This window comes from Zea mays, chromosome 1 (assembly GCF_902167145.1).
Source record: "Zea mays cultivar B73 chromosome 1, Zm-B73-REFERENCE-NAM-5.0, whole genome shotgun sequence".
Lineage (NCBI taxonomy): Eukaryota > Viridiplantae > Streptophyta > Magnoliopsida > Poales > Poaceae > Zea > Zea mays.
This window is the reverse complement of record NC_050096.1, coordinates 212,259,022-212,270,631: the sequence shown is the minus strand read 5'-3', so window position 1 is coordinate 212,270,631 and position 11,610 is coordinate 212,259,022. Positions and strand designations below refer to the sequence as shown.

General features: G+C 41.9%; 1 protein-coding gene across 1 annotated transcript; it reads left to right on the top strand.

Moving 5' to 3' along the window:
- Nucleotides 1-4,858: 4,858 nt before the first annotated feature.
- LOC100277201 (uncharacterized) lies at nucleotides 4,859-11,149 on the top strand. The gene is made up of 5 exons (NM_001350256.1): nucleotides 4,859-5,315; nucleotides 6,063-6,213; nucleotides 6,365-6,414; nucleotides 9,227-9,280; nucleotides 9,547-11,149. Exons 1-5 carry the CDS (start codon nucleotides 5,059-5,061, stop codon nucleotides 10,769-10,771), a joined length of 1,737 nt encoding a protein of 578 aa, NP_001337185.1. The 5' UTR covers nucleotides 4,859-5,058; the 3' UTR covers nucleotides 10,772-11,149.
- Nucleotides 11,150-11,610: the final 461 nt, after the last annotated feature.

Genomic DNA, 11,610 nt, shown 5'->3' with positions numbered 1-11,610 from the left:
CCGCAAAAGCGAACTCCTATGTGGAAGGATAATTGGATCTCGACAATCATGCAAAGAAGGGTTCTCGATGTGTTTATTAATGGCTTTGGTATTTGTCCTCATCCATCATTGGCGAAGAATTGGGGGGAGGTGGAACCCACCGCTCAGAGCGCTTGTGTGGTTATCTCTCTCTCCACTGGTCATTGAAAAATAGGTACATTATGTTAAACTTATCGAAACCATCAATCTACTAAAAATCGCTCTCATGGTCTAACAAGTTGATGACACCAAGTTATTAGTAATTTAATAACACATATCAAGGAACAACAAAATAAAATATTTATAAGCAAATACTTACGTTAAAATGACCACATATGTAGAAGCAACATATAGTTCTATCTAGATGTCTTGATTGAGACAAGTGGGTTGGCTCATCATGGTTACAGTTAAGCACATGTAGCTTAGAGGGACAAGTGCATCCTAGAAAGTGTGTTTGAGTGTAATCTTTGGAACAACTCTGTTTTTTGCCACTTCTCCCAACACATGTCCTGCATCTATCAAAATAAAGGGTTGTATAAGAACAAGTCTTTTTGCCTTGCACAACAATCTAAGCATTTCAAATTAATATGAACATATATATACTAATGAACTAACTAAACTAAAACTAAACATAAATATTATTACTAATGAGCACATGCTACTACATTGAATCAAAGTTTTGTAACATATCAATCAACCAAAACTCTTTCATATCTCTACTCAAATATGCCATTTTCAAATCTAAATCCACTGTAGAAACAAGAAATATGAAGGAAATTAACATGTCCTTAGTCGAGGAAGTTTGTGAGGACTAATGCCATGTCTTGATGGATGATGATAGTCACCTAGAGGGGGTGAATAGGCAAAACCTGAAATTTAATCACCTAAAATAAAACTTGATCCCAAATTAGTTGGTTAGAGCAAGAAGTAAGTTAATCGGAGTTGAGATATGAGTTCTTCTTGGAATGTGTTGCTCTTATCATTGTGTGGAATAAACTTTGGAGCAACACAAGTGATTTGAATGGAGATTGGTGCAAGAGAACTTAAGGAGGAAGGAAGAAAACAAATCGCAAACAATCAAATATAAGGACACAACAATTTGTTTACCGGAGTTTGGTTTTTACACGAAACCTATGTCTCCATTGAGGTGTCCCAAAGAACTAGGTCTCTTTAAACCCTCTCAAGTGATACTAAAGATTAAAATTGATCCCTCTCTCTTTTCAATAGCTCTCTCTCAAGGCAATATCTCAAGTCACACGAAGGAACTAGCTCTACTGCTTGATTCTCTCTTTTGTGACACTTGGGAAGCTTTGATCACTTGGGAGTGTTGCTCTAGTATATTGAAGTTATTGATCAGCTCTTGTATATTGAATGGTCTAGTTGGAGGTGTATTTATAGCCCCCAACCACCCAAATAGCCGTTGGGATCAAATTCCAAAATCTGCACTGTCTGCGAGTGCACCGAACCACACTACAGTATATGTCTGGTGCACATCAGACTTTCTATCATGCTGCTATTCCAGCGACCATTCTGACCAGGCTATCAGGTGTCAGGTGGCACTGGACCAGTCCAGTGCGTTACCGAACCCTACCACGTGTCCCGCAACATCATCTAGTCGTTGGAGCCGAAAGTTGACCTTTTATATCTGACAGACCTGATGCACACCGGACTAGTCCAGTGAGCTAGGAACCTCTTTCTCTAGGAAACAGTCTTTTCTACGTAAGTGGTATGGTGCTCCATCTGTTGCACACCAGACTAGTCTGGTGTGGCAACCCTAAGCTGCCCTAAAAAGACCTATGTGTAATCGGTCCGGTGCATTACTGACCAGTTGAACTTAAGTAGTTTTTGCCTTTTCTTCATTGTATGAGTTTGGCTATCTTCTTGAGCACTTCTATAACTTAGACAAACATATCTAGAGTCCATCCAATAGCAATCCAACTTATTTCCTCATTCTAGCTCAAAATGAGTTTGAGCTCAAGGTGAAAAAGATTAGGAGCGACAATGGATCTGAGTTCAAGAATCTTCAAGTGGAAGAATATATTGAGAAAGAAGGCATCAAGCATGAGTTCTTCGCTCCCTACACGCCACAGCAAAATGGTGTAGTAGAAAGGAAGAACATGACACTCATCGACATGGTGAGAACAATGCTTGAGGAATACAAGATGCCTAAGCGATTTTAGTCGGAAGCTGTAAATATAGCTTGCCATGCCATAAACCGGTTCTATCTTCATCGCCTCTTCAAGAAAACATGTTATGAATTCCTAATTGGTAACAAACCCAATGTTTCGTACTTTTGTGTATTTGGGAGCAAACACTATATCTTGGTAAAGAAAGGTAGACATTCGAAATTTGCTCTCAAAGATGTAGAAGGGTTTTTACTAGGTTATGATTCAAATACAAAGGCATATAGCGTCTTCAACAAATCATCGGGTTTAGTTGAAGTCTCTAGTGACGTTGTATATGGTCGTGCAAAATATTATTTTGCACTGTAGATAAACATTGTTTATAAAGTGAAGTTTAAAATAGGAGAGGATATGAGGTGAGATAGGAGAGCGGCTATTCAGCCTAAGAAAATTGACCTGGCTTAGCTTTAGAAAACAAATCTCTAATATAATTTTTATAATATATTATAAAAATATGAATAAAAAATCCACATAGCCGGGAGTCTCTTGAAACTGGAAAAGAGAGGGGAGAATGAAAAAAATCTACGCCATAACTTATATATAGTTTTTGGTTCGATGAATAAACTAGTCCATTATCTTCTCACTCATTACTTTTTTGTTTAGGTTGTAAAATGAATAAGTTGATTCATCACCACCTCATTTTGCTGTTGAAATGAAAAAGTGAGAAATAAGAAGACGATGGACTGATTTATTTCTCAAACCAAACACCATTCGACGTACCAAACACCCTCTTAATAACTCTAGATTCCCAAGTTCATGTGACTCGCCACGAGCCGAGAACATGCCAGCCGGCCGGGCGCGTCAGTCATGGGCGCCACGGGGCGATGCCGCAGCCGTGTCCCTTTCTTGGCCGCCCGGTCTCCGGCCTGGCGCACGGTGGTGCGTGCGTGCCCCTTTGCCGGCTGCGTCGGTAACTTTGGTCCGGCCGCCGGGCGCGCGCTCCCCCACCTCCTGCCGTTGCCAGAGGGGGCCGGTCAATGTTCTGAGGCAAAGAGCGAATCCGCCGGAAAGACGAAACAACACAACGCCAAAAATGGCGCGGCGCGCGACAGGGACTCGATCGAATCTCTTTAGCTTGACCACGCTTTGTGGGCCGTGCTTTAACGGGCACAAATGCAAAAGATCTGGTTAACTATATGCAATTGGGTTTATAATTGTATATATATATTCTAGCTCCGTCGACTCGTGATCGTGTGTCGGTTGGGAACTTCGGAACAATCGACGGTTCGACGATAGAACGGAACGGATGGGACGGCTCAGTGGTTGAGGCAGTGATGAAGTCTCCGGTCGTGTCGTTGAAGATGTATATATTTTTCCCTATACAATGACCAAGTGTGCGGATGATATGTCTTCAGTTGACCTCATGCACTGATCCCATCTACCCACGCCGCACGCGCGAGTAACCCGTGTGTGCGGTGAAAGATACAATACAAACACTCGCCATCTCTATCCTACGACCAACTCGTAATAACAGCAGCAAAAGATATCGACAGATGCCAAACGGAATCTTGCTTTATCAGTATCAAGACAGATTTTTTTTTGAACGTAGTATCAAGACAGATTCACATGAAACACAAAATGGTAAAGCTCATAAACAGGGGAATATATATATCCATCATACTTTCTCAGTCTCATAAAAAGAGTCGCTATAAGATTCGTACCGATTCACTTTAACGACATTTGTAGAAACTGTTATCAATATTTATATATGTTTTTATGAAATTTATTGTAAAAAAATGTATTTAATGGTTGATCTAATAATGTCCTTTAAAAATATTAATATTGTGTCAAAAAAAATATTTGGTTTTTTAAACAAATGAGGGTGGTATTTTTTTTATAAGATAGAGAAAGTAGCAAGGGCTCGCCCTGCTCTCCACTCCCGCGCCGACATCGCTGATGCCGTCGTCGACGACGACTCAGGTGGATTTGAGCCGCACATCCTCTGTCCTCTAGATCGCCCGCTTCCTCGTGCTTTGTCTCTGACGCGGTAAGGGAGGTCTGCTCCCTGGCTGGGGGAGGGAGGAATTTATAGCGTGTTGTTTGTCTCTGATAAGATAAGTTTTATTCATAAGCATGTTTATCTCTTAGTGTTGGTTAGGTGGGGAGTCGTGAAAGGAATAGATCGAGATAATTCTTATCATGAAGCATGATTATCTCTCTCTGTTGGTTACGCGAGGGGAGAGGCAGAAAGAATATTATAGATCCGTGCGCGTGCTATAAATGATTTTAAAAAATTTGTTTAAATAGACTAAAAGCTACTGCTATTATCTCAATGTGAGCTCCTCAATCAATGGTAGCAAGTAGTAAGGGCTGTTTAGGTTTGCAGCAGACTTTCTATCCTACTCTATATTTTAAAATTCACTCCTTAACAGTACAGTGCAAAAACCATAGTTAATCGAGTTAGTGAAAATACTGATATTTTTAAATGTGAAGTTGTCACCATGTCACTTCTCGAAAATAAGTTTTTCATTTTGTTTGCGGAAACAGTACATGAGAGAAAGAAACGACTGCTGTACAAATTTCTTTCTTTCAGAAATGACTGCTGTCATGTGGTGGGAGAGTTTACCCTGCACCGCATGTTCTCAGACTGACGCGTGCGCTCCAGGTCTTCCTCCCCCACATGGCAGCGTGCGTAGGCGACGGGCTGTAACCGATGCCTACCGCACCAACTCTTTTAACCCCCTTCCTCTCCAGGGAACGAGACCAGAATCCCCCGTCGACGCGCACGCGCAGAGCTCCGCATCCGCACCGGCCGCCGGCGGCGTGGATGGGGAAGCTCTCCGCCCTGAAGCGGGAAGCGGTCGGAGTGGACTAGGCGCTCGGTGACTTCCTAGTTTAGAAGCGGTAGGTGGAGGCGATGCGGGGCGGGGCGATGAAGGCCCTGCGGCGATCCAGCACCTCCTCGGCGCCATCGCCAAGGGTGCCGTCTTCCCCGCGGTCTTATTCGTGGATCCACCGCCGGTCGCTTCTCGTTACCTCGCCGGCCTCGCCGGCGACGTCCTCTGTGTCTGAATCGGCGAATTTGCCCGCGGAGGGTTCGGATTCAGCGCCAGCGTCAGTGGTGGCAGCTTCCTCGTCGCCCTCGCTGGCTGCTTCGTCTCCGAACATGGAATGGTGGGGCTATCCTGTCCGGATTTCTCCTCGTGCTGCATGGGTCGCTTCAAAATGGGGAATAATTGTTGGCTACTTGATATTTCCCAACAACGATTCGCGCACTTATTCCCAAAATTATGCTGTTCTGGTAGCACAGTGGAAGTGGTAGTTTGTTCGGTACTATTATTCTTATAAGATTTGCTTTAGTCTCTTAGATTAAAAAAAAGCTAATTTGTTTGCTGTTCAAGTGCTCTGCACCAGTTACTAGGTGCTTCTCTACGCTTTGATCTAGTTAAGTCTTGCGCAGCAGCTCGCAGTATCAGGCGCAAAGTTCTGGCTCACTTGCAGTGCTATTTGTGTGAAATGTAGATGGAATGTTTGTTCAATTCATTGTAAGAACTATAGGAGCATTTTAGCCTATGGGCAGTGGTAGCCTGGTAGAGTTCTAAACCGTGTCATCTGAAACTGTGTCATGAATGACATTTCATAATGTTGGTTCGTTAACTTGGCATTGATTGCTGAAATCTTGAATTTGATACCTTGAGCTTTTGTGCTAGTAGTTGCTGATATGCTAGATTTTGGGTTGTATTGATACATTTGCAGTAACCAATGAAGTACTACGCCTTAGCTATTAAGGCTAGCATTGCAGTTCATTGTTTGTTTTCAGAATGAAAGTCAGTAGCTGTGGTCAAGTTGTATCTTTGGTATGTTACAATAACGCAGAACATGGAATCATCAGCTAACTTCAACTTATTATTTCTTCTCTAGTACATTTCATTCTAGGGGTGGAATTAAATCTCCGTGGTCTCGAAGAAAAAGGAAACGGGCGCTTACTTGTCAACACTGGAATCGTCTATTTTCAGCAAATGGGAAGCTTCGTGATGGGGGAAGAAAGTTTCTAAAGAAGGTTCGCAGTGGGGTAAGTGTTATCCAGTCTTTCTTTCTATATGCAGAAGCACTGACTAATATATGTTAGGATCGTTAGTTATGCACATTTTGCATCCTATTACTTGTTCTGCAGCCTTTTCCACTTCAACGGTAAATTAAATCACTTATATCAATGTTTCCAGGGGATTGAACCGGGCATAAGGGCTGAAGTTTGGCCATTTCTGCTTGGAGTGTAAGACGATTTTCCTATTTTCTTTATGTATTAAATTTCACATAGCAATTATATTGTTACGTAGTCAAACTTGAAGATTCGACCAAAATGTTCTTGTGAAGTACTATGGTGCATATGTGCTAGTAGTTATTTAAAACCTACAAATGTGGTCTCATGTGATAATTTCCCCCATGAGTAGAAATATATTACTCCTATAATTTTATGAAAAGTTGAAAATAGGGGGCTATGGAATTTAGCGGTGGCTTGCTCCAACCGCTATGACAGCTAGAGCGGTGCTACAGCAGCCATTGGCTGATAAGCCATTTAGCGTCTTGAGAAAAGACATGCAATTTATAGGTCAGAACAGCCATTATTCCAGCAGAAATACAAATGGTTGCTCACATAACATAAGAGAGTAGGTGAAAAATAAGATATATAGCATAAGTATTTGTCAAGCAGCCCAATACATAAGCAAACACCAACAAGACAATTAAATGCTAGTGCAAGTTCTTAACTTAATGGAACATGTACAACCTGTTCAGCGCTGCTGAATAAATAGCCTGCTAAGCTGTTTAGTGCTGCTATGGCCTGATATAGGACCGATAGTGGCCATATCGCAGACAAGAGGAAAGATGTAGATAGATAGATAGATAGAGGGAGGGAGATGTCTCTAGCTGCTATAGCGGCGCTATAGCCTGCTGTTCTCAACATTAATTTTATGCAATGGAGGGAAAAAAATTTCTGGTGACCTAGATTGCACTGCTTTGTCATGACATTATTTACCCAAATTAATCTTTTCATCATAAGGTCTCTGTGGCAGGAGACTCTAGAGTCCAAAGGTTTTATACGGTAGAACTAAAACTGGATATATGAGATGTGACTTTGGCACAACTAGACATGAGGAAGTAGATGTTAGTTTGGAAGGTCAAGTAGTGTCCAGGAAGGATATTTTTCAATATTTAGGATCATTACTACAGAGAAACAAGGATATTGATGAAGATGTTAGTCACTTAGTCATATAACCAAAGCAGTGTGGATTAAGTGGCATCAAGCATCTAGCATTCTATGTGACAAGAGGGTACCTTAGAAGCTAAAAGGGCAATTTTTATAGGACGACGATTAGACCTGCTATGTTGTATGTGTAGAATGTTGGTCTATAAAAAGACGACATGTACAATAGGTAAATGTTGCGGAAATGCATATGGTGTGTTGGATTTGGGGCCATACAAGAAGGGATCAAGTCCAGAACGGCGATATACATGATAGGCTAGGGGTAACACTAATTGAAGAAAAGCTTGTCCAACACTAGTTGAGATGATTTGTACATATCCAACAGAGACTTCCAGGGACACTAGTGCGCAGTGGGATCCTGAGACGCGATAGAAATGAAAACAGAGGCCCGAGAAGACTGAAGTTGACATGAGAAAAAGCATTAAAAGGAGACTTAGGATGGAATATATTGGCAAACGGGCCTCTAGTTGAGTTGGTTAGATAACTCTAGTAGCACTTCTCAGGTCCTGTGTTCGACTCCTAGTGGAAGCGAATTTTAGGTTGTGGTTAGAAAAGGTAACTCGCTGGTTCCCCTAGTTGTGTGCACACGAGACAGACTGATCTATAGACTATAGGGGGTGGATCCTCGTGTAGGGCCTAGGAGGCTCAAACCACGGGTACAGATCTGATCTATAGGGGGCGGACCCTCATGCTGCACTGGGGGTGGGGGGGGGGTTGTGACCTTTCTTGGCCGGTTCGAGCTTCTTCTTAATACAATATTGTGGGGGCAGTCTTTCCCCACCAACCGCATTTTTGAGGATGGAATATATCCAAACACTTGAATGGGAGTGCGTGGAAACAGCTATCCATGACTTGTGGTTTCTGTTGGGTCTCAACTCGAGCCTACTCCGACTTACTTGGGACTAAAAGGTTTTGTTGTTGTTGTATGATTTTTTCTATCCTGTTTTGACATACAAGACATCTAATCCTGCACCCCCTCGTTTAAACTTGCTCTATCTACGACCTCCGCGAGTTAATTTTACATTTCCTTTTATTAACTTGTCTAGTAATGTATTTCATCTCCATTCCTAGACAAATATGCCTTATGAACAGAAATGGAGGGAGCACTTACTGAAAAATTAAAAAAAAACATGCCAAAATTTGGGAGTTTGTGAAACCTCGTTATTTTAAAAACGCTGCTCAACTGGATCAGCAGAAACCCAAAACACGCCAAAAGCTAAATGCATTTCCTCTCATAGGTCAACAGTTGTCCAAAAAATATCAGCATTGGATTTGCCAAGCGTCATCTGAAATGTGACTGATCAATGTGTCATACTAGCAGTGATATGTGTCCCTAGGCTTCACATGGAATCCTAATGTTTGATGATATTCTTTTTAATTTATGCCTCTTGGGTACTATGGTAGTTTTTTCTTCTATTATTATTGGGCCTCCCTAGTGTTATTTTGTAAAGCTGCTTGTTTTTCCTAAGCCACATCTTTGGGCCAATCAATCGAAATCAGTAGCATCTGTGCATCTATCTCAGATAGACTGAAAGCCAAGAAAAGCGCATTATTTACCTGTTCGGCACTTCGGCTGCACTAAAATGGCTGCCGGCAGCAGCTGCACCTGCTGTTCGGCTAGCTTATTGCTAGAAGCATTAGCTGCAGCATAGCCACTGAAACAAGCAGGCGAACTACTCAATATGTTTAAAAAAGTAAATGTAACTTACATCAAGAAAAATCTGTTTAATTTAGTTTATTGAGGCTTAGCCTTTTGTTATTAGATACCTATCATATTTAATTGCCTCAAGTCGACAGACTGACCAATTCATATTATATACAGCTATGATTTGAACAGCTCTGAAGAGGACAGGAATACTATCAAGATAAAGAAAAGGTATCACTTTCTTAACTCCATTCTTTGTCCATCAGCTTTTGCTTTCTTGATTTAGTTGAATGTACAGTTTATATTGGTGATGATTTATCCTATTCTAGAACCCAGAGAACAAGAGTAAATAAATTGATATAACAGCTGTGTGCACCTTTTCTATCAAACATGTTGTTCTTTCCTGTTATCTGAAGAAAATGCCACAATAACACTGGTATTGTTCACAATGATACTTTGTTTATTGGTAGAATGAATTGCCTCAACTTCTGGTGCAGGAAAGAATATGAAAAATTGAGGCGACAGTGCCACCGCATCCTGCATTGTAATAGAGAAAATGGTCTGAATGTTATAAATGAGTTCATGAACGAGGACTTTTCTGATGGGGCTGAAGGTTCAGAGTCACCATATTCAAATGGTGTTAGTAAGAGGGTTTGTGTGATGCCCAAAGAATTGAAATCTTTAGGCAGTAAGGCAGAAGAATCAGAGAGTTCTAACTGGGATGCTGTGAAATGCATAGATGAAGACATAACCTCTGTTGATCCATGTTTGGTAGAATCAGAATCTTCTGAATCTGAGTCTTCCTATGAAGAGGACCCTGATAGAACACCTGTCTCTACCAATATGGAAGAGAACTGTGGTCCCAAACCAAAATTTGCCCGGACCGCTTCATCTAAGTCGGAGATTATTATTTCAGACAGAACTCCTGAGGATTTTGCCACATGGCAGCGCATTATACGTGTAGATGCTATTCGAGCAAATACAGAATGGGTTCTGTTTGCCCGTAACCAGGCTGAAGTCTCTAAAGAGAAAGCGCTGCAGTCTGCAATATCTGTCGGGTTGAAAGATTTTGACCATTTAGAGCCTTACATGATCTATCATGCTGCACGATTAGTTGCACTGCTTGAGGCATATGCACTTTATGATCCAGAGATCGGGTACTGTCAAGGAATGAGTGATCTCTTGTCACCAATAATTGCAGTCATGGAGGAAGATCATGAAGCGTTCTGGTGCTTTGTGGGTTTCATGAGGAAAGCCAGACACAACTTCAGGCTTGACGAGGTTGGGATAAAAAGACAGCTGAAAACCGTCTCGCAGATCATCAAGCGCAAGGATTCACACCTCTACAGGCACCTGCAGAAACTTCAGGCGGAAGACTGCTTCTTTCTGTACCGAATGGTGGTGGTTCTCTTCAGGAGGGAGCTCACTTTTGAGCAGACTATGTGTCTGTGGGAGGTCATGTGGGCTGACCAGGCCGCGATACGAGCTGGGATTGGAAGGTCCACTTGGGCAAGGATAAGGCTTCATGCCCCGCCAACCGACGACTTGCTGCTCTACGCCATCGCAGCCTGCGTCTTGCAGAAGAGGAAGCTGATAATCGAGAAGTACAGCAGCATGGATGAGATACTGCGGGAGTGTAATAGCATGGCCGGGCAGCTAGATGTCTGGAAGCTCCTAGATGATGCCCACCACTTGGTTGTTGACCTTCATGACAAAATCTGATGCGACTGCCTTCCTCAGCTATGTTTTTGGGTAGAGTATGCAGACATGAACACATTTTCCGAGGTGTATTTAGTAAGCTGTTGTGTACTGTTCATCACCCGGAATAAAAAAAAACTTTCATGGGAGTACATGTAGAGAACCTTGTAGCTTCAAGTGAGGACGAAGTTGTCTTCCACTTTGGTTAAGCTGATAAACCATTGGATAGCGCAATGGTTTATTCAAGCCATCCATAGTTAAAACTTCATGGAAAATTTTGTTCTTGCTTCTAATGTCTGTCCTTGGCAGAAACAACATTTTCCATGAAGTTTTTTACAGGAAAGTTAAGTTCCCAGATTTTGGGTGTAATGTGTAGTAATAATGAAATCACAGCAGTTTCTTTCATCATGTGTAGTAATGTACTCCCTCTGTTTTATTTTAGTTGTAGCTGGATAGTGCAAAATTGAACTATCAAGCGACAACTAAAAAGAAACGGAGGGAGTACATACGTGTGTGGTTGTGTGTGTAGTGTGTACACACGGCGACGCTATTCATCATACAGGTGTCTGAACCAGCTCCATCTAATTAAATCCTACCGAACCATCCCTTAAGCCATTCTAAGATGGATGTTCATCACCTAAAGTTTCTGCTATATTCTGCAGAATTTGTTTGAGCATGGTAAGGGTATATGCTTGCAGAAATTATGCGAAGCACAAAAGCATGGTAACATGCTACAATCTACAATCGTGCGAAGCATAAGAGCATATGCTTGCTGAAATTATATATTTCTGGACAACATGGCTCTGTCACATGCGAGCCGGCTGAATCATGCTATAGCTGCACTACTATTTGATATATCCATC